Source organism: Polypterus senegalus, chromosome 10, assembly GCF_016835505.1.
Source record: "Polypterus senegalus isolate Bchr_013 chromosome 10, ASM1683550v1, whole genome shotgun sequence".
Classification (NCBI taxonomy): Eukaryota; Metazoa; Chordata; class Cladistia; order Polypteriformes; family Polypteridae; genus Polypterus; species Polypterus senegalus.
This window is the reverse complement of record NC_053163.1, coordinates 125,966,228-125,994,225: the sequence shown is the minus strand read 5'-3', so window position 1 is coordinate 125,994,225 and position 27,998 is coordinate 125,966,228. Positions and strand designations below refer to the sequence as shown.

At 40.5% G+C, this 27,998-nt stretch overlaps 1 protein-coding gene across 3 annotated transcripts in view; it reads right to left on the bottom strand.

The window, feature by feature from the left end:
• Positions 1–27,998, bottom strand: part of LOC120537532 (mitochondrial ornithine transporter 1-like) — a 60,308-nt gene that overhangs the window by 28,375 nt on the left and 3,935 nt on the right. The window contains exons 1-2 of one of the 3 annotated variants that reach the window (XM_039766544.1): positions 22,494–22,677; positions 10,449–10,567 (exon numbers count right to left, since the gene is read on the bottom strand). In XM_039766544.1, the coding sequence (XP_039622478.1) occupies positions 10,449–10,530 (82 nt within the window). In that variant the 5' untranslated portion in view covers positions 10,531–10,567; positions 22,494–22,677. The other 2 variants (XM_039766542.1, XM_039766543.1) reach the window with 2 other exon arrangements.

The window sequence follows — 27,998 nt, the reverse complement described above, 5'->3', positions numbered from 1 at the left end:
TGGAACAAAGATGTCTAGAGAGAAAGTGTTACCAAAAGAATAGGATGAAAATTTCATTTGGACCAGACTGGTGGCAAAATCCCCATAATTAAGATTCCATATTGGAAGATAATTTCAAAAATTTGGGCTTTTCAATAGGACTAATTACGAATGACTTTGCTTTTCAGTGGCCCTACACATTCTTTTTCTTATTTTATCCTCTTATTTTCTTCATATTTCAATTCAAGGAAGACTGTGAAAGCAGCACAACTCAAATTAACAAACCAGTCCCTTCTTCAGTTATACCCACCATTGTTTCCTAACAGAAGCAACTGGATAATTTTTAATCAAAGATGAACAGAGTCTATTGGTCTGTGTGTGAACCCTTTTGCTGAATTCATTTATTTTTGTATTTTTATGTTTTGGAATTATTCATTATCGTAACACATTTAAAAAAAAAATTCATTTTTATTTTATAAACCATTTAAAATGATTAGTGGTACATTTTTTGGTGTCTGTAATATATTCACTTAGTTTTATATTTCACCATTTGTAGTTCTTTAAGCTCATTTCTTGTACTTGGACAGCAGTTCAGTTGTTAATGTTATTCATGCAATGCTGTGCAGAAAATCCAAGAGTTTTTTTTTTTTTTGGTACGTTAAATGAATTGGCAAGCCAGCTGCAGATTTGGCACAGCAGTCAAACACAATGCGTGTAGTTTGTAGAAAAGGGATGCAAGGAATCCTAGTAAGCAACGGTGGAGAGAAGATTGCCGTTATAAAACACCTACTGCTCCAGCAACAAACAGAAAACAACATGGATTTGAAAAAGAAAAATTTAAATGAGTACCATTTAATGTTATACTTTGGACTTTAAGTTAAGTTCTGCAATGTCTCACTGAAGTGAGGCTCAGATCCTTCCTATCCTCTACAGAGGTGCTTTTTCCCTTTAATAGAAGCATTTTAGTCTAACAAACATATTAAAATGTTGGTAAGTTAGTAAATAATATAAATGGATATTTGGGCTACCAATAACATTTAGTTAAGTGTTTTGAACTGCCATTCTGGAAAATGAGAAAGAGCTCAGCTTCAATAGAAGATATTGACAGCAAACTTAGCTGAAATGGGCACATTACTAGGAATAAATGCAGAGCAATTCTAATGGGCTGGGTCACGAGTTATGATGCATTACTGTCTTAATAATAAGGCAATACAAACAAAATAAAGATCACAGTATTCCTGGATAAATGTACGAACAAGTAAGGCATGGCACTCTTTTTGTCTTAGTTGTGAATGAACTGGATGACCGTGAAATACATTAAGTGAAGGTTATTTCTAGCAAGACGGGGTAACCTGTCACACATCAGCTCACAGCATGGAACAAAATGTAATTGTTTTTTGGCAATTGGATCATTTCAAAAGGGACTATGGCCACCTTGTTCCCTGGACCTGTCACCTCCAGATTTCTTCCTTTGGGGAGCAGTGAAAGCAAAAGTGTACAAGAACAAGCCTTGCACACTGGAACAATTACAGCGAAACATTGAACAGGAAGTTGCTGCCATCACCCATACATTGCTTGCAGATACCTTTGCCAATATAGAGCGCCGTGTCGATCTGTATTTGCAAGAACAACACTGAATGGGATTGGATCGTTTACACATCTATTAAGGTATGCACTGTATTTTTATTTCTATCACTTCATTATCCCGTGAGTAACACATCATAACTGGAGGCCCTGCCCATTAGAATGTCCCTGTACAAGTGTGAGGATTCGTCGTCTTTTGGCTGCTGGGGTCGTGGCTGTGGATCATCCTTTTCCATATCTTCCTGTCCTCTGCATCTTGTTCTGTCACACCCATCACCTGCAAGTCTTCACTCACCACATCCATAAACTTTCTCTTAGGCCTTCCTCTTTTCATCTTGCCTGGCAGCTCGGCCTTTAACATCCTTTTCCCAATATACTCCACATCTCTCCTCTGCACAAGTCCAAACCAACGCAATCTCACCTCTCTGACTAAAAAAGAAACTCATCTGAACATGGTCTCATTTATTCATATGCAATTTTTCTTCCCTGAATGCCAGCAGTATTTATTCAATGGTATTTCTTTACTACAGTAAGCAGTTGATAAGAAAGAAATAAGCAACTTGTGACAAAAAAAATTGCAAAGTAAAACTTGCAAACTAATACCTTTAATTCACCATAATTTCTTGAACATCCCAGTATTCAGTGGGATTTGCCAAAAGAAAAAAATTAATCATATAAAAATTTTTAAAAAAACATATGCTCCACAGTCTGTTGAGATAGTCACAATCTCACTTTTCTGACTTGGCAACCTGTTTGAAATTCTTCGGTTTAAACAAATCTGAATGACTTGCAGCCACAGACTTGCCAGTTACGTGGAGTTAGTGGCAAGTACATTTCAGCGTAATAACAGAAGATTGGAATGCTCAAAAAGCAGTGGCCCAAGTGAAAAATGTCACTAAACTATTCTATCATCAGGGAATCCCATCTTGCCAACTATGCTAAAATTCAAAATGTGTTGGACTATTTGCAATTATAAAAAGTCATTCATAGCCCTAAAAGTGTCAGTCATTAAACCATTAGTTAAACAGACCTAGACCCACACATACTAATTACAGGCCTTGTTTCTTCCATCTTAAAAATGTTGTGAAATTAAGGCGCTGTCTAAATAAACAGGATTGTGAGAAATTAATTCATGCATTTATCTCTAGTAGGATTGACTACTGCAATGAGGTGTTCACTGGCTGTTCTTTATACAGCCTCCAGTTAATCCAAAATGCTGCTGCATGAATTATTACAAGAAGAAGAAAATACGAACACAACTCCAGTTCTTAAATCATTACACTGGCTCCCGGTTAAGTTTAGGGCAGATTTTAAAATCCTCATTTTAACATATAAAGCATTAAATGGCCAAGGTCCAGCTTACTTGTCTGAACTTATCATGACTTACAAACCTGAGCACACATTAAGATCTCAAGATGCCGGTCTGCTTAGGATTCCGAGGATTAATAAAATAACAGTGGGAGGTCGAGCTTTTAGTTACAGGGCCCCTAAACTGTGGAATGGTCTTCCTGCTTCTATAAGAGATGCCCCTTCGGTCTCAGCTTTTAAATCCTGGCTGAAGACTCACTACTTCAGTTTAGCACACCCTGACTAGAGCTGCTGATTAACTGTACAGACTGCATCTCTGTTGTTAGTCATTAGCACTAAAACATAAGTAACATGATAGTTAGAATTGGACACTAACCCTCACCTATTTGGTTTCTCTTCTCGGTATTAAAATATGGCTCTTGGTGCCATGGCCCACCTGCCAAGTTGTTGTGCCTGCCTAAGGTAAAGTCATCCCTGATCGAGGATCTCGGGTATTGTTGGTTAGAGGGGTCCTTTCATCGGATTAGTGCTATTTCAGCTGTGGAATGGCCAAATGGGGGAGGCAGCTTGATGGATGAGGTCTCCAGGACTCTAAAAATATCCAAATCATATGTGAGATCATCTACTGTTAAATCCTACTCCGTACTTCTAAGATTTTTATTTTTATACTGTATTGAGGATTTGTTCTGTTCTGTGTATTGTATTGTATTGACCCCCTTTTTGATACTCACTGCACACCCAACCTACCTGCAAAGGGGTCTCTCTTTGAGCTACAAGAGTTTTTTTGGGAGTGTTTTCTTTGTCTTCTTAGAGTCAAGGCTGGGGGGCTGTCAAGAGGCAGGGCCTGTTAAAGCCCATTGAGGCACTTCTTGTGTGATTTTGGGCTATACAAAAATAAATTGTATTGTATTTGATATTGCTCAACTGACACTTAACTAATCATTGACTACTCTTGATCTTTAAAGTCAACAAAACAATTTTGACCACCTATGCATGAGTAAATTACTTTTTCCTCTTCTGCTTCTATATTTACTTTCCTTTTTTGAAGAGCTTCATTTCGATTGAATGTTTTCAATAGATAATATATTCAACAAAAAGGTTAGAGCCCCAAAGAATGTGCTTATTTTTAAAAGTATTTATGAAGGTAAATCAAAAGTAAAGGCAATTTGAAAATTACACTAACTGAAATGGACTGAAGCTGAACGTGCAATACAACACGTTCGCAGTGGCCTATGGGTAGCACTCTGCCATTAGTTTAGTTAAAGCCAAAGTTAAATGAGCATGGATGCTACATTGTGGGATTGCTCAGAGTTGTCCGTCTCACATAAAAGCTTGTGTTCCACTGGGCCTGGAATCTTGTTCTTGGTTTTAATCGAGAGCTTATGAATTTGAGGTGCAGGCTACCACATCAACAAAATCAGGCCTCAATTCCTTTTCACAGCAAATGGCAGTACAGGCACACACCATGGCTGACAGGAGAAGAACAACAGTGACATTTGCCGAGAGTGAAGCACACCACACTGGTTTTAATTGTAACTGAGAGTCATGTACTCGAATCGCAAAACAAATTTACCCACACAGTTATGCCATGAAAAAGAACAAGATGTGCAAGCTCACCTCAGTGTTAACCCAAAACACGGAACCGCTTCCCTGAGGATTAATGACGAACAATGAGATGGCAGGATGCGGACGCATACGTATGGCCCACATATCGAGTCATTTAGCAGCTCGCTAACCGTGTGGCTCATTGTGTTACCAAGCAGCCTCCATTGGATTGACACAAATTGCATGGCATGAAGTTAGAGTGCTTTCAGAAGAGCTCTGTGATGCCAAGCAGGAAATCTAAGCACATGAACCACTTTTCTACAAAGACCAGAGGTCCACAAATTTCTTAGGCAAATAAATGTTTTACTGTTATATGTGATAAAATTTGCTGTTCATTCAGTGTTCTTATTATATCAGGAATGGAAGAATGTTGCCAAATTTGTAGTTCAGGATGATTTCCATTGCACATCAGTGAGATGGTGTTTCACTGCAGCACTGGACCAAACATGGACTGTGCCACGATAAACATTAGGGCACAAAAGAGGATGCCTGAAATGACCAACCACTTGACCCACCAAGTGTGCCAATGCCACAGCTATTCTTCTCAAGGTACTTGGAAATCTTGTAGCTGCTCAGGGTCCGCATATGGCTGGGGGTGAAGGTCTTCAGGAATTTAAAGGCTTGCAATTTTTTTTTTTTTTAAAAAACCACCCCCATATAAACGTTTAACTTATTTTTAAAAAACTAAACAATTGACAGCTAACACCACCTTAACCTACTTTGAAATGTCAAGTCGCATCATATAAGCTTCCACTGCTAGCCGAGACAAATGTCAGATAGCATAATCTGCAGTTGACGTTTTAGGTAACACTATTACTTTATTTTGAATGAAGTTGCAGCAATTTTATATTGACCTTTCTTTGGCATATTGCCAGCAGCATGTTGAAATCAGAGCCGTGCTGCTGCTGTCGAAAAAGTAAAGATATGCCACCTAGAGCTGGCCTAAAGGTCAAAGGGCTGTTTAATCATGTACCAGCCAAAGGGAAAAGTGTTTGTCAACCTGTGTTCTATTAATTACCACTAAAAGAGGTCAGCAAAGTGACCCAGTAGTTATTGCCAATGCCTTTCAGCTCCAGTGACCTGGTTTCAATTCCTCTGTCTGTCTGTAGTTTACGTGTTTCTCTGGTATATCCAAAAGATAAATAGGTTAGGTTACAGAAAGTCTTAAAACTGGTACATGTGGAGGGAGCCTAGCAAACGGGCACATAGAAGGGCAACTACCACCTAAGGAGTCCAAACACCACAGCAGCAGGCGTCCTGCATATGCCAGTGCAAGAACACAAAAACCGCTAGGTGCCCCAGCCTGAAAATCCAGTATGTAGTATTTCAAATGGAATCATACAATGTTCCCCCCATAACACATAATCTAAAGAGGGACAGTTATAAAACTTAAGGGGGGTGCGCTTCGGACACAAAGGTAAAGCCCCAGGTCATAGAAGTATGATTATAATGCCCATGGTATATACACAAAGGAACACTGAGGGAGAAAGGGTTGTCAAAGTCTGCCGATAATGAGTGGGCACCATTAATGAAAGTAAACTCACCGAAGAAATCCCATTGATCTCCCGACTCAGATGATACCGAGTGGGTGCCATTAAGAAATGGCAAAGTGTGCACGCTGCATACACCAAGGGGTGTGCACTACTTAAAGTCCATGGTAGATGCACAAAAAGTTGGAGCTTGTTCTATTAAAAGGGGAAGAGGTCCAACTACCCACTATATTGACAAAGATTGGCAGATGTCCATCAAGCCCCCATGCTGTGAGCTAACTAGGGGACAGGCAATTCAGCAGGAGACAGCACGTGGTCCCAAAGTGTCCTTTCAAAGGTAAGCACTGGCCGAAGGTAAATGTTCAGCCTGTTAGATAGCAGCAGACTGTTCCAGGCAACAAGGATTCACACTTTGTTGCCTCTTTATGGCAGCCAGCATTAAGGCTACCTCAGAGGTCTAGCTAGTTAAGGTGAAGTGAAAGTTGTGGGGTTTAGGGACAGTGAAGAGGACAGACTGAGCTGGAGCTTAGTGCCCCTGGACCTGAAGTATTTCTTTCATTGGTTAGATGGTTGCACAGTACTGTAAGTTTTGAGAAGAAGCTTGAAGAAAGCATGAGCTGGAAGGCAGAAGAAGACAGGGGCCGGAGGGTTTGTGCAGTGTACCGAATAGTAATTATGGGCTGCATAAATGGATGTGCCACCCTGTCAGTAGATAAGGACACATGGCCTAAGTAGTCAGACCTGCAAATTGATGACGTTTTTACACTCTTGAAAATAAAAGGTTGCCAAAGTGATTCTTCAGAGCAATGCATTAGGGGAACCACTATTGGTTCTCAAGAGAACCATCCACATGCATTTCTAGAAAGTCCCTTTTATTTAGATTCACATCAGGTTTCTTAAATTGGCATAAACAGAAAAGAGATTTGTGCAATTGCAATGGTTCTTGATTTTAACAGGGAGTTTGCTGCATACAATAATGCCAGTTGAGCTCAGGTTTTCTTGACCTGTTGCGTCTCGGTAGGTTGCCATACATTACAGATTTTGGTTTTCTCCCCATATTTGCTTGAAGCACAAGGCACCAAACTCATTTGCAAAGAACCCTTCCCAGAATTGAAAGGTTCTTTGTCAAGCAATGACTAAGAGGAGCCCCATAACCCAGTACAGTGCCATTAGCAAACCCGTTTTTATAAAAGTGTACTTTGTGATCCACTTGTTTTGAACTTTGTGCTCTCCCTGCAATCATCCCTCCCTTGCCGTTAAAAAAAAAAAAAAAAGTGCTGTGTTTGTAAACATTTGGCCTCGCTGAACTTATTCTGTGTGCTAACAGCTGCCACGCGGACCTCCTCCTATCATGAAAGATAAAACAAGGCTCAGCAGATGGAGGAAAAATGTACAGTCTTTGTAAAGCAAGATTTTGAAGTGCTATTGAACTTATGAACAGAATTCAACAAAACAGACCGACTTTTTTTTTTTCTTTCTGGGGGCTTCAGGCACCTCTGGTGCCCAGGTCCCGATTTTTCTGATTCCACTCCCCTCTGTTTTTCGATCTGTCATACATGTACTACCTCAAGGAGGACCCAAGTTCTCAGCTTTTATAAAAGGATAGACAATCGGCAAGTCCATATTTCCTGCAGCTCTTTCACCCAACATACTGTACATCTCTGACTCGGATGAAACCCTCAAAAACAACAGAGGATGCCACGATCCTGATATCTGCAAATCCTAAAGATGCCCCTGGGTTAGTGGTTCCCAAACTTTATACAAGGCCCTCCAAAACATGGCACAATCTGGACAAGGACCCCCAAAAATAAAGCCCAATGCTGCAAAGCTGGACCTGGATTTTGGTTTCTCCTGATAGCAGTCCAACAGTATGATTTTGGACAAAAGCAGACCTATTATTCATTGCAAATTAATAACTACAGCAGGCTATTGACACTTATGTGATCAGAGATCATGTGATGGCTGTAGATTGGGGGTCCTCAATCTTTTACCTTGGCGTACCACCTCCAGGAATTGAAATGTTTTGAAGTACCACCATATATATATATATATTTTCATTTTAAATTGTTAAGTACTAAACTCTTACTAGCAACAATTAAAAGGTGATATTTCTTCACAGCACTCCCAGATTGATTTGAGATTTTTAACAAGGGATTTTTGGTATTTTGTTTTATGAGTCTGTGTTTTTTAATATATCGTATATACTCGTGTGTAAATCGGGTCTTGAAACCTGAAAAATCGATCATAAAATTATATTTATATGCCCATTCAAAAATGCAACTTTTTTTTTTAACATCTTCTTGCTTCCTTCGATCTCACATCAGTTTCTCAGACACATCAAATTTTGTTGCAGCAGCACAGTTACCAATTTCTTTTGCTGCTTCAACGACTTAAATTTAAAAGCAGCTTCATATTTTCTTCTGATCAAATGCTCCATCACAGATAAGGGATGCTCTTACGATAAAAGGTGTATGAGGGTGTGAGATACAAAAAACACAAATCAATGCAAATGTTGCTTCGGAATAGTTTGGGTATTACTGTGTGGTCACGTAGGCACAATACATGGGGGGAAAGGCCGTGTGCTCCGTGGTTACTCTCTCAGGTGGGTGTTAGCATATTATAATCTCTTGGATCAATAGCGCAAGTTTTCCACATTCAATTTATATGATCGACACTATAAAATACAGGAAACTATACGGTAAAATCAAGCCCCGAACTTAAACACGAGTATATACAGTAATCAGTGGCTCAAGAGCACAACACCATATGGTATAATGGGAGAAGCTGTATACAATTAAATGTATTATTATTATTATTAAATTAAAATAAGTAAGCATTACTTAATTTTCCATGTAAATACCAAATGCTTTTAAAAATGTAAATTTTTTTCTATACTTCACATTTACAGAAAGTACACAGTTACATTTGAATTTGGATAAAAAGCAGGAGTATAGAAACTCGCCAGGTGCATAACATTTATAGTTAATAAAAGAGAGAACTAACTCACAGGTGGCTCCAAGTGAATGTAAAGGCCGAGCCTGCTTCATGGCTGCCCAGTTCTGCTTCTACCTTCAGCCTGTTCTTGAATTTATTTTTTTAGGAAGGACAAAAGTTACTGACTCAAGGCTTTGAGCGGTTTTGATGCTGTATTAATAACACAGATATGTTTATTATAAACATTTGTAAACATTTGTCTTTCATCGTCATTGTATGTTATATTCTAAATCTATTCTAAATCATCCAACGAACAAGTTTACCAAAACTAAAAACATCGTAACAATGGAAGGAGAGACGCTTTGCGGTTGTTTTCTGTCAGGGTATTTAAGACAACCCTCTTCTTTACTCTTTTGCAAAAACCCATTGGTCTTGGAATGTCGCACCTGGGCAGTCTTGATCCTGGCATAGATTGGCTCAGAGCAGTAGAAGCCAGACTGAGTTGTAACTTTGAACCCCATGGGCATGAATTACAAAGGGTTGTGGGCACGGAATTGGATAATGAGATGCCTGAGCGAGACACAAGTGTGAGATGAAGCAGTAAAACTGAAAACACATTCTAGCAAGGAGATTCAGGATAGTCTGTTGTCATTAAAGTGCGTTAACTGAGCCTGAGCTTGCTTAGCCTCCCAAATCCAGTTAGATTGGGCGCATTCATGCTGGTATAGCTGTAATCGTTAGACCACTATATAACTAACCTTTCTTTTTAAAGCCCTCTGGTTGAGAACTGCAGCACTCATTTAGTCCTACACTGATATTTTCAGTTATTGAAAATTTTCAGTTATGATTATTAAAAAACCACAAGACAATCTGTAAAATCGGAATGGATTTTTTTATTTTTTAAATATGAACTTCATCAGAAGTATTGTGGTCCCCGAGAAGCTGGCAGCCCCCAGTTTGAAAACTACTGAACTAGGCAACACTGCTTATCTAAACAGAATGTAGTATTGGTAGAGATTAAGAGGCAGCTGGAAAAGAGCAGATGTCAGAAACCACAACACAGAAATCAATCAAAACAGGGTTAGGCTATAAAAGAGTGCAGAAAAAACAAACAACTTTCCATGTTAATATACTGAATTGGGACGGAAAAAAAAGCACAAGATACACCCAATGAATTCAAGTAAAAACAGAACTGGACGCTAAAGAACGCCTTCTGCTCTCAGAGTAGGAGTCTGCAGTCATTAGGTAGGCCTCTGCTCCTCAAGGCGCCCTTTAGCGTCAGCCCTACATGACACTATTCCTTTATCATTATTTACCGCAGCATAAAACTAAACAAAGTCTCCTCCTGGTGCACTTTGGACAACTCATGTGGTTAAGATATTGAAAACTGGGACTATCTATCCCAAGGGCTGATGGGGGTGATCCAAGGTGAAACAAATCAATCAACATTTATAACAAATTGCCGACAATCTCTGATGCAGTCTAAGGTGCACCCAAGTCATCATCGTCATTGCAAAGCAAGTGGTTTAACCATTTTGAGCAGCTTACCTGCGGCTCCTGCAGTCAGATTGATCATCGCCTCAATGACAGGGTGGATGTGAACAGTCTGCAGGGACATCTCTGCCTGCATGTCGAGGAACTCGGCAAGATGATGTCCCAATTTTCAACTGCAGTAAAGTTGATGGGAGGAAGAGAAAGGGAGGTTAGAAGTGAGAAATACAACTAACAGTGTACACTTTAACATAATATAAAAATCAGTGCACTCTCTCTTTAAGAGCAGAGCTGTCAGAAAGACAAATTCATGTTTTCCTTAATTTCAGTTATGGAAGTTGATTTTCACTCAAAATTCTAATCATTATTTGACGCATGAAAGAAAGTGACCAGATTGGTACCACACTTGTCACACGTATGCCCATGCCAGACAGTTCATAATCACTGTATTCAGCTCTTATTAAAAAAAAAAAAAAAAAAGATTATTAAATAAATCAACTGACTGGGAGGTTCAAACACCAAAAGTGCTCAATTCAAGGAATCAATTCTAAAGCCTTGGGTTACATTTTGATTCATTTTTTCGCAAAGCTCTGGCCAATTTTCCAAATCTAAAAGTGTTGGGAGACTCCTCTTGGATATTCAAGGTTAGAGTCACATCACTGTGACTTTAATTCACATCCTCAGTGTAGCCCAGGGAAAACACATTCAGGGCTAAATACAATTATGCAAGGCCTTCTTTAAATATACTGTATTTGTATTGCTGTGGACTTGATTTATAAAACATCTTAGCTCATGTTGCAAGGAGACGCACCTCTGACAGTTCACCATGGAGCAAATCCTTGAAATGAGCTTCTTCATGGTACGAGTTGCACAGAAAAGTTGGGGACTGAGAGCCAGAGACCTAAGCTGATGTCACCAGTAAATGCCTCAACTGCAGGGTTCAGAAACGGACTCCATGCGGTAGACGAAAAGAGACCTCCTATTGCATCATACTGCAGGGAGACCATTTCTGAGCTGGACATTGTGGGTTCACGACTGACCACTGGTAATTCACCACTGTGCAAATTCATGAATTGAGAGCCTTTGTTGTGGGAGTCCACAGAAATACACTTTGGTGATGAGGTTGGGATTTGCCCTGTGGACAGGTGCAGTAAAGTGGTGATGTTGTGCCCTAAAGGCGAGGACTGAGAACAACAGACCTCAGCTAACGTCACCAGGAAGTGCTCTGATCACAGGGTTCAGAAATGGACAGTGTGTGTTTGATTAAAGGATTCTTTAGAACAATTTAGAAGAGAAGAGGCCCTTCAGCTTAATAAAGCGCACCAGTCCAATCCACTTAATTCTTCCAAAATAAAATCAAATTGAGTTTAGATAGACTCTAAAGTCCTACTGTCTACCACACTACTTGGTAGCTTACTCCATGTGTCTGGTTGTCTGTGTGAAGAAAAACTTCCAAATGTTGGGGTAAAATTTAACCTTAACAAGTTTCCAACTGCATTCTTCATGAACTCATTTTAAAAGTAACAGTCTCAATCCACTGCAGTAATTCTCGTCTTTATTTCAAACACTTCAATTATGTCTTCTCTTAACCTCCTTTTGCTTGACCTAAAAAGGCTCAACTCTTTTCATCTTTCCTCATAATTCATCCCCAGCAGTCCTGGAACCAGCCTGGTTGCTCTTCTCTGGATTTCTTCCAGCACTGCTGTGTCTATTTTGTAGCATGGAGACCAAAACCGTACTCAGTACCCCCAGATGAGGTCTAACCAGCATGTTGTAATTTCTCAGACAGGTTCGTGCTGGAAATTGTGGGTTGGTGACGGACTCCCGACCACTTATTGCAGTGCAAATCTTTGAACCGAGATGCCCCGTGATGTGAGTCAGCAGTGCTACAGTACGGTAAATATTTAGGACTGTCTAGCAGTTGCATTCCACAAAGACATACTTATAACGGCAAATAAATTCAAAGCTTAAAATATATGATCATGCAGTATTAATCTGTTGCAAATGTATTATAAATTATGAAAAGGCCAAATTAAAAAAAGCAATTATTTTTGAAGCATTTAACAGTACTAGCCTAAAGTAAACCATTAAATAATTTCAGATTTTAAGAGCAAGAAAATAAAAGGCTGTCTCACTAGGTTTTTGAAATTGTGGCATCCAACCTGAGACCAGACCTTGTGCTGTGGTGGGCCTCAGGGTAGTAGGCAGATAAACAGGAAGGACTCCACCTGGGCCTTCAAGTGAGTGTATGCCATCTAAAGCCTGAGCCCAGAGTTGAACTCTGGAGGTATTGTGGGCAGATCAGCAAAATATTGAGGAAAGAGGGTGCCCACTTGAAAACCCAGAAGACACCACCACTCTCACTTGACCATCCTGCAGAGTCCATATGTTGAAGGAGTAATCCCACTAAACAACACTGGAACTGTTTCAGTCTGAATCAAAGGCTACAAGAGTGCAGAAGATGAGCTTGCAGAGTCTAGGCAGAATGTCTCAGGTACACGATTAAGGGATAGTAACATCCAGTCCTGCGCAACAAGTGTTAAGATGTGAGATTACAATTAAGGAAATATGGAAGCAGGCATTCAAAAAAAAATAATCTTGTATCTCCCCGAAGTGCCTTCTGTACAATGAAGAGTATTTTAAAATCAATCCCAAAAGACATAGGTAGCCAGTGTAATGACCCTAACACTGGTGTATGTGCTCAGATTATCTTTTTTCCCCCCCATCAAGATTCTTCTTGCTGCAATTTGAATGAGTTGTCCCAAACATAAACCTTTATGTCATGAATGAGGACAGTGTCACCTGCAGTGTGAAACACTTGAGGAGCTGCTTTACGCAACACTCATTGGTAACTCACTTTGGTGAGGAGCTCACATTTACAGTCACCATTGTAAGCATACAGTAAGAGGGGCTTCCTTTCCATTGATGAGAACTACCATGTTGGTCTGAATTTACTTGACTGAAGTTTATGCATCCACTACTATTTAAAAGATAAGAGAATAGAATATCAGAGCACACAACATAGCGGGCTGTCTACTGCTATACCCACTATAAATATACCTGGGTACCATTATGACCAGAAAAAGCAAAACAAAACCATAAACACAAAAGATGCATTAGTTAACAACAAACTGTGGAGTTGCCTAATCCAACAAATACCTCATCATGAGAGAATACCCAAGATTTTGAGCCCATAGTGCTTGAGGTTTCAGCAGAAATACACATTGCCAGGGGCACCAGAGTGTGACATTCTTATTCTCAAATTGTGATCACAGGTTTTTCTATTATTGTTTTGTAAAATTAAACAGACAGAACTTCATATGTCCCCGTGGGATAATTGGGTTTAAATACACACACACACAGAATGGTCTAAACATACATCAAAATGACTGACCAGGTGGACAACTAAGAAGAAAGAATATTTCTCCCAGTGAGACATTATGTAGACATATTGCTATTGGTATCAAGAAGCCCCAGTAGCATGGGGCTTCTTGACACACTTCTGCCGAGTAACTCGTTGGCTGAAAGTCCTCAGTGTTAGTGTGTCAGAGAGAGGATGTACAGCATTATTCATAATAGCACTCAGTTTTGTTTTAATTTTCTCCTCCTCTACTACCTCCAGGGGATTCAGAGTGTGTCTCATAACTGGGCCTGCCTTTTTAATTAGCTTTTTGATTCTGCAGGCCTCTCTTGCAGTGATGTTACCAGCCCATCACACGAGTAGAAAAATCACACACGCCACCGCGGAGTTGTACATGATGTGAAAGATGCAACTACCCACTTTAATGAAAAAGTCTCCTAGGGAAGAAGAGCCTGCTCTGCCCTAACTTATATAGTTCCTCTGTGTTATAAAACCAGTCACGTCTGTGGACCCCCAAGAACTTGTAGGAGTGGACCACCTCTACATCCACAATCTGAATGGTGACCATACATTGGGGCTGTTTGGTGTGTCAAAAGTCAATAATCAGTTCCTTAGTTTTGCGGATGTTAGGCTACAGAAAATTTTTTCTCCATCAAGAAACAAAAGTTCTTCACCGTGAATCCTGTACTCGGTCTCATCCCCTTTTTCAATACACCTCATAAGTGCAGAATCATCTGAGAATTTCTGCAAGTGACATGACCTGGTGTTATGTTTAGTCTGAGGAGTACAGAGTGAAAAGAAAAGGAGACTGTTCCCTTGTGGCAGTCCAGTGTTGCTCATGTCCGTATCAGAAACGCAGTACTCCGGTCTCAGAAACTGTGGTCTGCCTGACAGATAGTCCGCTATCTAGGACTGCATAGACTTTTCCACCTGTACATCACTACGCTTACCCCTTAACAGGGATGGCTGGATGGCACTGAAGGTGCTGGAGAAATCAAAACACATAATACATTGCTGCCAGCTTGGTGCAGGAGAGAATAAGCCTTGTGGAGCAGATAGATAATTGCACCCCTCCACTCCAATCTTTGTCTGATAGGAAAATTGCAGTGTGTCCATATGACCTACCACAAGAGAACTTCAAGTCCAGGACCAGTCTCTCAAAAGTCTTCATGATGTGAGATGTAAGTGCCACCTGTCTGTAGTCATTGGGTGGCGAGGCGGATGCCTTCATTTGGAACAGGAACAATGCAGAATGATTTCCACAGTAGTGGCACTTCCTGGAGCCATAGAGACAGACTGATCAGAACACAGAGGATACCACAAAGTTGGTCAGCACAGGCCTGAAGAACACTGGAGTTATACAATTACACTGACTGAGATATATATTATTGCTACAAAAATGTGTCAATCTATCACAAATAAGAAAAGCTCTTGAGCACCTTCTGAATGTTTGACTGTCATGGCAAAGCAAACAGACGGGTCAGAATTCAGTACATCGGACAGCATAAATTACAAAGCAACTGTTAATTCATTAGCAAGAAACAAATTCAAGGGTCAAAAGTAGAAGCAGCATGAGAAACAAAAGGGAACAATAATTATGACTTAATGTAAAGTTATTGAAGACTGAGCACTGGCGAGTCAAACCTGTGATGTTAAATTCTCAAATGGAATGAAACGGACATCGACTAACCAGCAAATACCTCAGAAAGTGTTTGTCTTGGTAGCTTCAGATGTTGGAACAACTTGCCATTATCTACTTTGATGCAAGCATGGAACACATCTCTCTAGGATACTATAGACAATACCTCACAGAATCCACATCACAATATGTGTCTGTTTCAAGAACCCTTGTGAATGGATCAGAAGATCCATTCCAATTTTAGGGTTCAGATTTAAAAGGGAAATTAAGGTAATGAAAAGAAGAACATTAGAACACTCTAGATGAGAACAGAGCATTCAGCCCAACAAAGCTCGCCAGTCCTATCCACATATTTCTTCCAAAAAAAAAAAAAAAAAATCAAGTTGAGTTTTGAAAGTCCCTAATGTCTTACTGTCTACCACACTACTTGGTAGCTTATTCCAAGTGTCTATCGTTCTTTGTGTAAAGAAAAACTTCCTAATGTTTGTGTAAAATTTACCCTTAAGTTTCCAACTGTGTCCACGTGTTCTTGATGAACTCATTTTAAAATACAAGTCTCGACCCACTGTACTAATTCCCTTCATAATTTTAAAAACTTCAATCACGTCACCTCTTAATCTTCTTTTGCTTAAACTGTAAAGGCTCAGCTCTGTTAATCTTTCCTTATAATTAAACCCCTGTAGCCCTGGAATCAGCCTAGTCGCTCTTCTCTGGACCTTTTCTAGGTCCAGAGAAGGACCTAGTTTTAGATAAGGTGCAAAGAATGAAAAGGTGTGCAACTTCTGTCTGCTGTCAGAATCTTGAGAACATTTATCAAGACTTCCAACCATTTCTGGTCTGTGGTTGTTTTACTTCTACTAATGGAATAGGGTTCACTGATTTTTGCATTGCAACTTCATTTTCAGAAATAATGTTTTATGGGTTATGAAAAAAAAACAATTGGAGAACCGTCTTATGAAATTCTTAGTACATTTTTGAGCAAAGGATGAAATTAAATTCCTGGAAAGAAACCCCCAACACATCCATAAAGTAATACACTCTCCAAAAACTGTATAGTCTCCTCTATTTAACAGGTCAAATAAACATCAGTGGCGGTTTTGTGTTTCCAAATTTAGACTACAGAGCATACAAGAACGAAGAAAGTTGTGCAATTTCTTACTTGAACCAAATTTGTTTAGAATCTGCATTCTTAAATGATGTATTGTTTTTTAACCAGCATCCTGCAGCCAGTTATTAAGCAGGTACCTTTTGAGGGTCCACGGATCATGTTACGTACTTTCTCAGATAAAGCAGGTCAAACTGGATGACTAATATTGCCAATCTTGTGTACAGTAATCTGATTTCCTCAGCCAACAACTAGATATTATACGACATGACAAATTACATGATTCCATGATGACATGCCAGCACAGTTTCATATTTACAAGTATTGCATGCTCATCCCTTGTTCTGACAGCCAATAATGTGCTGCACAATAGAGCTGGTGCTGAACAAATGCTTTCCGGGACAGCGCATTCAACCGCATTCTGGACACTTTACTTTTTTCCAGTTCTGTTGCAGTATATAAAACAGACAAGTGAGTTTCTCTTCTGCTTGGGAGGGTCTAAAACACCTGCGTTCCTTATTTCTTGTTGCTGCATTATATACTTCCAGCTGAGCATTCATTAGTTCTCAACCCTCTCACACACACACACACACACACACACACACACATACACACTCTGCTCCTATAACTTAAAACAAAAAATCAGACTGGTTTGATTTAATCAGGGCAAATCACAGACTGGTTGGATCGAGTCGCAGGGTATGTCATACTACATGTGACAAGAGCACACTGTACCCATCTCCATCTCCCTAAGATAATGCAAATGAAGTATGCAACTGCAAATCTGTGGAAGAAAATTTACAATATGGCAGTGTCTTAAGTGAAACAAACTTAAAACTTAAAACCAAAATAAGCCTTCTAATTATTTTACGATTTTTGCTAGAATTAGAATAGATGTAAAATAGCCAATTAAACAATGACTGAGGTTTTTAGGAGAGACTGGCTAAATGAACTAATGAGTTTCAAAGCTGGGGAATGCACTGTGGTTCAGTTGAAGTGCCATCTCAAAGCCACAACAGCAAAAACAACAAGCTAATGAAGATACAAATTTTTAATTCTAAACTTAGCTTGTATTAGATAATCATTCAGCATATAATCCACTTCAAGATCAGCCAATACAACCCCACTGGAATTTGTCAAAGATTAGCAGAAGTCCAGCAGTTAGGAACCTCACTGCCTCTCGATCTTCATCTCCATATCCCTCTCCCCATGTCGGTGAACCGAGGTGCTCTGGTGCTCAGGCCGCAGTCTCCTCCAGATGCTGTCAAAGAATGCAGAAGTTTGGAGGTTGGAACATCATGAGGGTACCATTCAAAAGTGCCAGGTCAGCAGTGGTGATGGTGGTGTGCTCCAGCATTTACGGGAGTGAACCAGTTGTGTGTGTTTTTTTTTTAGTTGCAAGGGCTTTTGCAATGCCTTCATAACTTTAAAATAATATTGTTCTGGTACAATAAACTAGTGTTTAAAAAAAGTATGAGAAATCTCTTGAAACAAAGAATTTTCTCAGGGCTTCTCCTAGCAGAGCTCAAGAAATACCTTTCATACTGACTGGAACAACATACAAGTGAAAGCAGAAAGTAAGATGTATGGCATCAAGAGGATTTCACATAAGAGATATACGAAAGCAGAATATTTCATGAGCAGAGAATCTATAGGAATGCAAAGCTTATTGAAAGCACAAAGCCACAGTGACATAATGCAGTCAAACCCAGGCCCACACACCATCACAGTCTGAACATTAGAACAATCTGGACGAGAACTGGCCACTCAGTCCAACAAAGACTGCCAATCCAAAATAACATCTAGTTTTGAAGGGCCCTAAAGCCCTATGGTCTACCACACTACTTAGTAGCTTATTCCATGTGTCCGTGGTCCTTCATGTGCAGAAAAACTTTCAATACTTGTGTGAAATTCACCCTTAACAAATTTCTAACTGTGTCCCTTGATGAACTGTTTTGAAAATAACAGTCTCCATCCTCTGGACTCATTCCCTTCATAAATTTTAAACACTTCAATCATGTCACCTCTTAATCTTCTTTTGTTTAAACTGAAAAGACTCCACTCTTTTAATCTTCCCTAATCCTCTGGAGCACTGGAATAAGCCTAGTTGTTATTCTCTGGACCTTTTCTAGCGCTGCTAAGTCCTTTTGGTAGCCTGAAGATCAAAACTGCACACAGTACTCCAGATGAGATCTAACTAGGGTGTTCTAAATCTTGAGCATTGCTTCCTTTTACTTGTAATCATCAGTCAAACTACTCAGCATGTCTTGGGGGTCCGGGAGGAACACTTCAGTAATCCAGAGAAAAAAAAAAATAAGGAGAAAGTATGCAAAACCTCATGGACTAAAACAACCAGGCGTGGGTTCAGACTTAACTTGTTGGCTCTGTGAGGAAGCAGCACTACCCATCAAGCCACTAGGCTGACCTACAATTGAACATCACCAGACTAAGCAAATAGGTTTTATTTTTTAAATATAAATATGGAGCAAATACGTTTTATTTTTAACAGTAAAATCAAAAGTTCTAAATTTATGTTTTAAGCAAAACATCCATAAGATGTGGTATTGGAAAAGCAGTTCTTCATAAAAATAAATTGTATTAATGTGCTAGCATATGTACAAAGTACCTTGTCATTGCCAGTTCCATTCCAAGGCAATCTGAAAAAACGTTACACAAATAGATGACAAGGAGCTGAAGCAAGAAGCTCAGCAAATCGCAGGCAGGGATTCAATCAGTCAAGACATGTTGGCTGAGTAAGCAGCTGGCCAAGGGGTCAAGGCACTGACCTTTAAACCAGAAGGTTACAAGCGACTAAGTTAGTTACTTCAGGGGTCTATACTTAAGCGGTCACCAAAAAAATAAAGGCGGCTCATTTGAAATTCACAGAAACAAAAACAAATTAAAAATGTATTGTCCCCATAACTCCCAGTACAATGAAAAGTCAATGCTCAAAATAAATTAAGGAAAGATTTAAATCACATATTGGATCTTGATGAATGAAATATTCAAGCAGAAAATCTTTACCAAGTAATACTGGATGATTTGTTGAGAATAAAATGATGCAGCAACTGTCAGTTGAAACCAAAATCACCAACCCATCAAGGAGCTGATTCAACCTCACACTGAAAAGCAGTGTCAAAAATTGAAATCACAGGCTGATCCCGCTTTGCGTGAACTTCACCACGGCAGCTCATAATGTGACTCAGTAGTGTGTATACCTGTATACACTCCCGACAATGTCTGGGCATGGCCCTGATGAGATGGAGGATGGTATCCTGGGGCATCTCCTTCCAAACCTGGACCAGGGAATTAGAGAGCACCTGGACAGTCTGTGGTGCCATGAGTCGGATGCACCAATATGCAACATCCCAGAGGTTCTCAATTTGTCTCAGGTCTGGAGAACGTGCAGGCCAGTCAACAGCACCAGTGCCTTCGTCATCCAGAAACTGCCTATACACTCTTGACACATGAGGCTGGGCATTTTCCTGCACCAGATGGAACCCAGGGCCCATTGCACCGGTGTAAGGTCTGACAATGCCTCAGCGGATTTCATCTCGATACCTAACAGAAGTCAGGGTACCATTGCCTAGCACATGGAAGTCTATGCGACACTCCAAGGTATCCCTCCCTAATCCATCACTGACCCACCACCAAACCGGTCATGGTGGATGGTGTTGCAGGCTGCATAACGTTCACCATGGCGTCTCCATGTCTGTCACGTGAGCTCACTGTGAACCTGCCAATGGCAAAGCTGCCAAATGTAGTATTCTCTGGCGAATGAAAATCGAGCTGCCCATTGATGTGCTGTGAACACAAGTCCCACTGGAAGACATTGGGCCCTCATGGAGTCTGTTTCTAACAGTTTGGTCAGAAATCTGTACACCAGTAGCCAGCTGGACGTCATTTTGTAGGGCTCTGGCAGTGCTCTAGCATATTTTTGCTAGACACACCACACATGTATTAATCCATTGTATAAGGCTGAACAATCATGGGATGAAGCTGGCCCATACAGCTCGATAAGCCATACTGATTATCTGTGAGAGAACTTCATGACCCCAGACAGTGTCGGTGATGCTTACACTGCACTGCCTCTAAGCAATTAAGTGCAAAGTAACATCAGATAAGACTGGAAGTGCCTGACTGCCCCATTTCTGAAAACGTATCTGTAAGAGAAACATTATAAATTCCATCTGAGCTAAACACACAGTATGGAAAATATTGATCTTTATAAACCTTCACTCCTTTAAGATGGTGACAGGAGGAGGACCGAGACTGCTATCTTACATACATCATTTCTCTTGTATTTCAACTGCTTTCTTAACATGCTCATCAGCAGCACTCTTAAAAATCGGATTTCTTTAATGGCATTTTATAGTTCCTTACTGGTTTGTGTGGTTGATCGATGAGCTACTGCTTGACCAAAAACCATGATTGAGAGATAGATAGAGATAGATAAAGGTTCTTTATGCTCTGAACAACTAATATGTAGAAAAGAAAAAACCCTGAAATCTTGAATGTTGGATAGGCTACCTGGACACTAACAGATTAGTAAAACCTGCACTTAGTCAGTGTTATTGTATACAGTGAGAGTTCTTATAAAGTCAATAACCCACTGGGATTTCACAAATCTCTTGCCATCTATTCACGACTTTTAACTGTATTGAACTTGTTATGGATCTAAATAAAAGGAGGTTCTTTCTGGAACCTCTCTTGTCGTTGGGCCTTTCAGGAATCAAAAATGGTTCCCCCATTGCACTGCTCTGAAGAACCACTCTGGGCCCTTCATTTTTAAGGGAGTGCATGTTAATGCCTTAAGAAATCCTACAGGATTTGTGTTGTGGTCAGAGAGCCAGAGTCAGCAGAGCTCAGGTTTAGCTCACACCTCCTCTCCTCTTTATACCATTTCGTTAAGACCCAGAGAGAACAGCCAAGTGAATAAGCAATCCCCATGTAAATGACTGCTAGTCTGTTCGGTATTAAACTGGATAACACACGTCCTAGTAATATTTAAGAGCAATCATTAGTTTGCTATTCAGAAGAGGCAAATGAAGAAATGCGCTAAGCCATTATAAGAGTACTGTATACTAAAACCTTCTGCTACCTTATGTGAAGAGAGGGCCCTGAATAAAACATTTCATCATTCTATTCTCTTACACACACACAAACATCAAGCACTCCCCACCACAGTACAATCAAGTCTTCTCTCATAGCCCACAGCATCCTTCAGCAATGAACCTCTACTTTGCACAGAGGAAAAAACAATCCCCCCTTAGTGGTGGAAACTGTAAAAGGTCTGCGATTAAGATATTAGTTGGAATTCAATTCAGCAGCCAGTAAATGAGGTCCCAACAACAAAGTCGAGCTGTGAGCTTAGTCGGCGGCTGTGATGTTCGGACATGGGTTGTCGCCTGCCCGTAAAGTTTCTCCTAGCAAGTCTGTTCAAAACCCCGCCGAAGAAAACCTGCCATTCATCCTCGTTTTCCATTGGCATTCGCAAAATTTGAAACTCCAAACAACCCACGGATTACCTCAAAGCACATTTACAATAACATAAATGGCAGCGCTGCTGTAAGATGTTCGTGTCGTAGCGTCATGATTTGTCCATGGAGTGCTATATACGTAAATGTAAACAATGATGATGATTATTACAAATGGCAACACAGTCAAATAACATGTGCGTACTTAAAACAAACAGAAAGCGTTATTGTGCTCTGAAAAGATAAATACAAAAGCTTGAAACATTTAGAACAGCTGAGGCAATAAAGTCGAGCAAACTAAAGTGCGGACCCCAAACTTCAAGCTTACCTGCCTGCAAATGAAAGTGGTCAAATCCGAGCTGCTCTCCTAGATCTTCTTTATTTATCTGGTTTTATTTATTTGATTTAAATAACACCACCCTCGGCAACGTTGCTTAGATCATTGAACTGAAAGAAGCGCTCAGAGGCGCTGAGTTGCCCGTATTTAAAGAGTCGGATTCCCAGCTGCTCTCGCGCTTACCTCGCGTCAGCGCAGAAGGAAGACGATTTGTTGTCGGCGTCTGGGATTTCGTTTGTTTCAGGAGGACACTGGGAAGATGTGATTGGGAACAGTACACTCCTTGCTGTAACTGCTGCTGCCTGCATAACTAGACCCTATTGCTATGCTCGCAAGCGACAGCTGCCTTTAACCCAATTACTATTACCCCTTTATTTGATTTGTTTCCGCCACTGTAAACTTGTTTTATACAGTGGGATCACGAGGAATAAGCGACGATCTTAGGCGCCCAACCCCTCTTTCTCTCTCTCTCTCTCTCTCTCTCTCTAGAATAATAAGGAACATTAGACAGGAACAAACGCAGGATGGGACACGCGAGACATATCCTTCAGTTATTTAATTAATCTAACTTTCATAATGTCCAGAACGTTCTTGAGTTCTTTATTTTCGTTTCTGAAAGGTCGATCAATTCAATAAGAAAACGCTTCTTAAAAATTCATAAACTTCGCAGAGAAACAAAGAGGAACTGCCGTTTAAAAAAATGCTGATGTCAAAAGGCACCAGAGAAGGTGGTAGTGACTTTCACAGAAAGAGTCCCAAATACGCCATGCCTTTCTCAGACCATTCAAGGGTTCCTTCGGGCTGGAGACAATCCTGGCAAAACAAGACTCCAGTAGGTTGTATTCATGCGGGAGGATAATAGGAGTTTCAAAGGCAGAAATTCCACAAATTCATAGAATTGCCTGGGTGTGTGCAGCAAATACGAAATCAGGCACACAGACAGAATTATCATGAAGCTCCAACACAAAATAGATCTTCTGAAGCTGGTCAGAGATGCGAAGGTCAGTCATGGGTTTGTTTAACCTGCTTAATTCAACCCTGTGGGTCAGGTAGCATAGGGCACAAGACAGGAACAAACCCTGAATAGGGGGCCAGTCCAAGACACACATACCCCCACACTAGGGCCAATTTAGCGTCACCAATTCACCTAACCTGCATGATTTGGGATAGTGAGATGAAACTGGCACACTCAGAGGACACAGGGAGAACATGCAAACTCCACACATGGAGAAACCAGGACGAGAACCCGGGTCCCTATACTGCGATGCAGCAGCAGCAGAACCACAGTGGCACCCTGGAAGAGGGTCTGCCCTGATATTTCACTAGTGTGAGTGTGAGAAATGCTTACAGCACATTTACTCACAAAGTGCAGTGCTTTGGTGGACTGGCTGCTTCCATGAGACCACATATTGTGGCGGTGGATCTAAAAGGCAATCCCTTCAACCAATCAGATTAAAACCTGCTCTCTGACATCATAAAGGTGGGACTTTAAGTTTGTGAAGGTACATAAATTTGCATTTTTGGTAACAGATTAAAAACCTGGCTACCTCAGAAATACAATGAATGGGCAACTTTTTATGTGCATGCCCTGACAATTTTGTGTTTTATTTATTTGTAATTCAAATGGTATTTTGTACACTTCTTGGATTCTGGTGTGACAGACATAGTTTGAAGCTGATGGTTAATGGCTAGTTTGTGGTTAATGAACAGCAACTCTGATTTTACTGCTGGAATAACAGAAACATGGGATCGTCCGTACTTTAATAAATTATTGAAATACAGTGTGCTCTTACATTTTTAGAAAAATTGGCTTAAACAATACTTATTGTTCACTAACATTCTCTAGCTTTAATGAATAATGGGAACAATGTGTTATTTGCATTGACTGAAATGGTTGATGGTAGCAGAGTGGTTAGCAACAGTTCCTCTCAAATTTAACATCCCCAGTTCGACTTCCATGCCAGGTCTTTGTTTACATGTTCTCCCCCTGTCCATGCGCATTTCTCTCTGGATTCCCTGCTTTGACTCCCACATTTCCAAGGCTGGGTTCAATGGCAGTTCCAAGCTGACCACTGTGTATGTCCGCACATGGAGTAGGTCTTGCCCAGGACCGTTTCTGCACACAGTCCTCCTGAGACAGCTTCTGCTAAACCGCAATCCTGAACTGGATTAAGTGAGTTCTAGAATATTAGGTTAGGTCTGAGATCCCACCTTTCCCTTTTTTCATTTTATACATCAGTACAATTTTGTTTTATTTCCTAACTCATTTTCCTGCATACATGATAGCCATTTATCTGTTGTTGCAGCCAGTCCTCATACTCATTATATTTATTTCTTTTTTTTCTGAGTGCATGCGGTGTCATAGATTACACAGATTGACTGCCATCCCGGTCGAGGTGGATGGGTCCTTACCTGGCCTGGACACCTTTGTAACAGAAGGAGAAAGATGGATGATGTCACACATATGCGAGTAGGAGGCAGCTAAATGACCTGAGTAATGGTAATACCACAACAGACCAGGTGGTGGCGAGGTGTACCGACTGTCTTTCTCAGTTCCTAGCAGACCATTCCTGGGAAATCCCGCCGGGTTCCTGCACCCTCAATGATGTCACTGGTCCTGATAATGACACTTTCTGGGCCATGTGCCTTGGATGACGTCACTTCCGGTCCTGATGACATTACAGAGATCCCTTGCTATATCGCACTTCGACTTTCGCGGCTTCACTCCATCGCGGATTTTAAATGTAAGCATATCCAAATATACATCATGGATTTTTCACTGGTTCGTGGATTTCTGCTGACAATGGGTCTTTTAATTTATGGTACATGCTTCCTCAGTTTGTTTGCCCAGTTGATTTCATACAAGGGACGCTATTGGCCGATGGCTGAGAAGCTACCCAATCAGAGCACTTATTACGTATTAAAAAAAAAAACTCCTCAATGATATAAGATATGCTTCCCACGCGGTGCTTCACATACTTAAAAGCTCTAACAGCACGTATTGATTTTTGATTGTTTGGTTTTCTCAGTCTCTCTCACTCTCTCTGACATTCTCTGCTCCTGACGAGGGGGTGTGAGCAGAGGGGCTGTTTGCACAGTGGCTGTTTGCTTAGAAGATACGGACACTCCTCTAAAAAATGCTGAAAGACTACCTTCACATTGATCCCTTCATTGCGGCCGCTTTATCGCGGTGCTTCGCATACATAAAAGCCCAACAGGCCTATTGATTTTTGATTGTTTACTTTTCTCTCTCTCTCTGACATTCTCTGCTCCTGACGGCACTCCTTTGAAGAGGAAGATATGTTTGCATTCTTTTAATTGTGAGAATGAACTGTCATCTCTGTCTTGTCATGGAGCACAGTTTAAACTTTTGACTAAAGGGTGTTATTTCATGTCTAGAGGGCTCTAATAATGTTAAAAAACATATTTAGAAGGTCGTAAACAGGTTTTCAATGCTCTAACAGCGAAAATATTAGATTTATAAATAAAGAATCCTACTTCGTGGAAATTCATTTATCTGTCTGGAGCGGATTAACTGCGATAAACAAGGGTTTACTGTATAACTGTGCGGAGAATATTTATAAACAGTGTGGGAGAGTTTCTAAGGGCTTAAAATATATAAAAATAACCATACAAACATATGGTTTCTACTTCGCGGATTTTCACCTATCGCGGGGGGTTCTGGAACGCAACCCCCATGATCAAGGAGGGATTACTGTACTTCCGGTTCCAGACCACCTTGATGATGCCGCTTCCTCTTGCTTCCAGTTAATCAGTTCTGTTTTGGACTCAGTCTTGTGAACAACTCTGTTCTAAATCTCAACCTTTCGCAGCCATGGCATATTATACGGGTGACTGCCTCAAACCTTTATAATGTCTGGCATTCATTCTTATCACAATGGGCACCCTAACTGAATTGGTTAATGGTACTTTGACCTGTCAGGATGCCATTATAAGGGATGGATGGAGGGAGACTGCCTCCCAGTGCCATGTGTTAAACCCTGCAAAATAGGAGGCAGTATTCCACCAGTATGGGTCCTGGTTGGACACCTACAAGGCTGCATGGGAGTTATAGTGTTAGTGGGTGGACATGTTGGGGTCCTTGGGTGCCAGTAGAAGGAGCTGCAGTCACAGAGAAGTTTCCCCTGACCTGGAAGTGCTTCCAGGGCACAGAGTAGTATGCACCAGAAATACCTTGATGTTCGGCATAAAGGAACCATCTCTGATTCAACTAGGGAGTTGGAAAAGGACAAAGCTCACCTAAGAAAAGTGAAGGAAAAGATGAAAGAGAAAAGAATGTTTAATTATGCTTTAAATTTAATTTAAGAAGTCTACCTGGAGGGTATTAGATTGTAATAAATGATTTATTTGAACTTGAGGGTTGTGTTAGTGAAGTTGTGTCAGAGTTTTAAAGTGTAGTTACGCCCCCTTGTGGTCACAGTGGACATGTTCTGCCTTTTTCAATGTTTATTCATTTTAAATGATCACCTTTATAGATCAATGTGCATTCTAGTTTACTTATTTGTATAACTCAGATAAATTGATTAATTCTGAGCAAAACAAATAATAATTTTGGAAATTAATAAGATTCAGATGAGCTGTTCTGAGTTATTTGAAGCCCATTTGTGATAAACATCTCTTCAAGATCAAGAGGAGGAGTAGTAATTGGTCGCGTCTGAATGTGTCATGTGACTAGTTCTGTCTAGCAAGCCGGTTGCCCTTGCAGTTTAGTGCAAGAGTTGTCAACTTGTGGTGAAGATGGCTGCAAAACGTATAAATTGGACCAAAGAGGAACATCGGTCTGTCATGCACTTTTTGTGGGCAGAAGGTGTACCGGGAGCTCAAATTCATCTTTGGCTTCTTCAGCAACGTCTCCATCATGCTGCCCAGGTCTTCTGCGGCGCCATGCCCTCCAAGCTGCTTCGTCTCCTCTATCTGTACACTCACATCAACAAGGTCCACCTCATTTCTCTCACCTGGGATCAGCCGACTGCCACACTATCCCACAGTTCCATGAGCCAACCCAAGGACATGCCTAACTCTTGCTGGTGGCCACACACACAGGCCAGTAGTCCTCAGAAGAAGGAAGATGCAAAATGAAGTGCCTTTTCATAATCAGAGCATTCATGTGTACTTTAATAACCCGGGTATTCACAGAAATCCAATTTCTAAAATGCAATGTAAACCCTTAGTCCAGTTAAAAAACTGGGATAGTGGTCTCTGAGAAACCATAGTAGCACACAAAGTTTTTCATATGAGTAACCTGGTTATGTGGCCATGTAAACCCTTAACCCAGTTACAGTTAAAGATTATGCAGTCTGTGCATGTCCATGGCCACCACTCTTTGCTTTGCACACACATCCAGCAGCCACTAAGATACATTTTTCTGAGGCGAATGAGTGGGAGATCACATTATTCCTTCTCCTGGTTAAAATAATCTGTCTAAATATTTTAGAAAGCTCTAAATTTATGTTAATGAGGTGAACATACGGTGCTAAATTCAGCAGCATTATCTTGGGAGCAGTGTTGGAGGTCCGCATTAAAAGTGACACGTATTATGTAATCCAATTACTTTTTAAAGTATTGAATAACCTAACATTATACCTCTTGAAGTAAAAACACTTGCAATTGTTATTATCTCAGCAACACTAAGTGTAAAGCAGGAAGCAAATATGCTGGGTCTGTTCA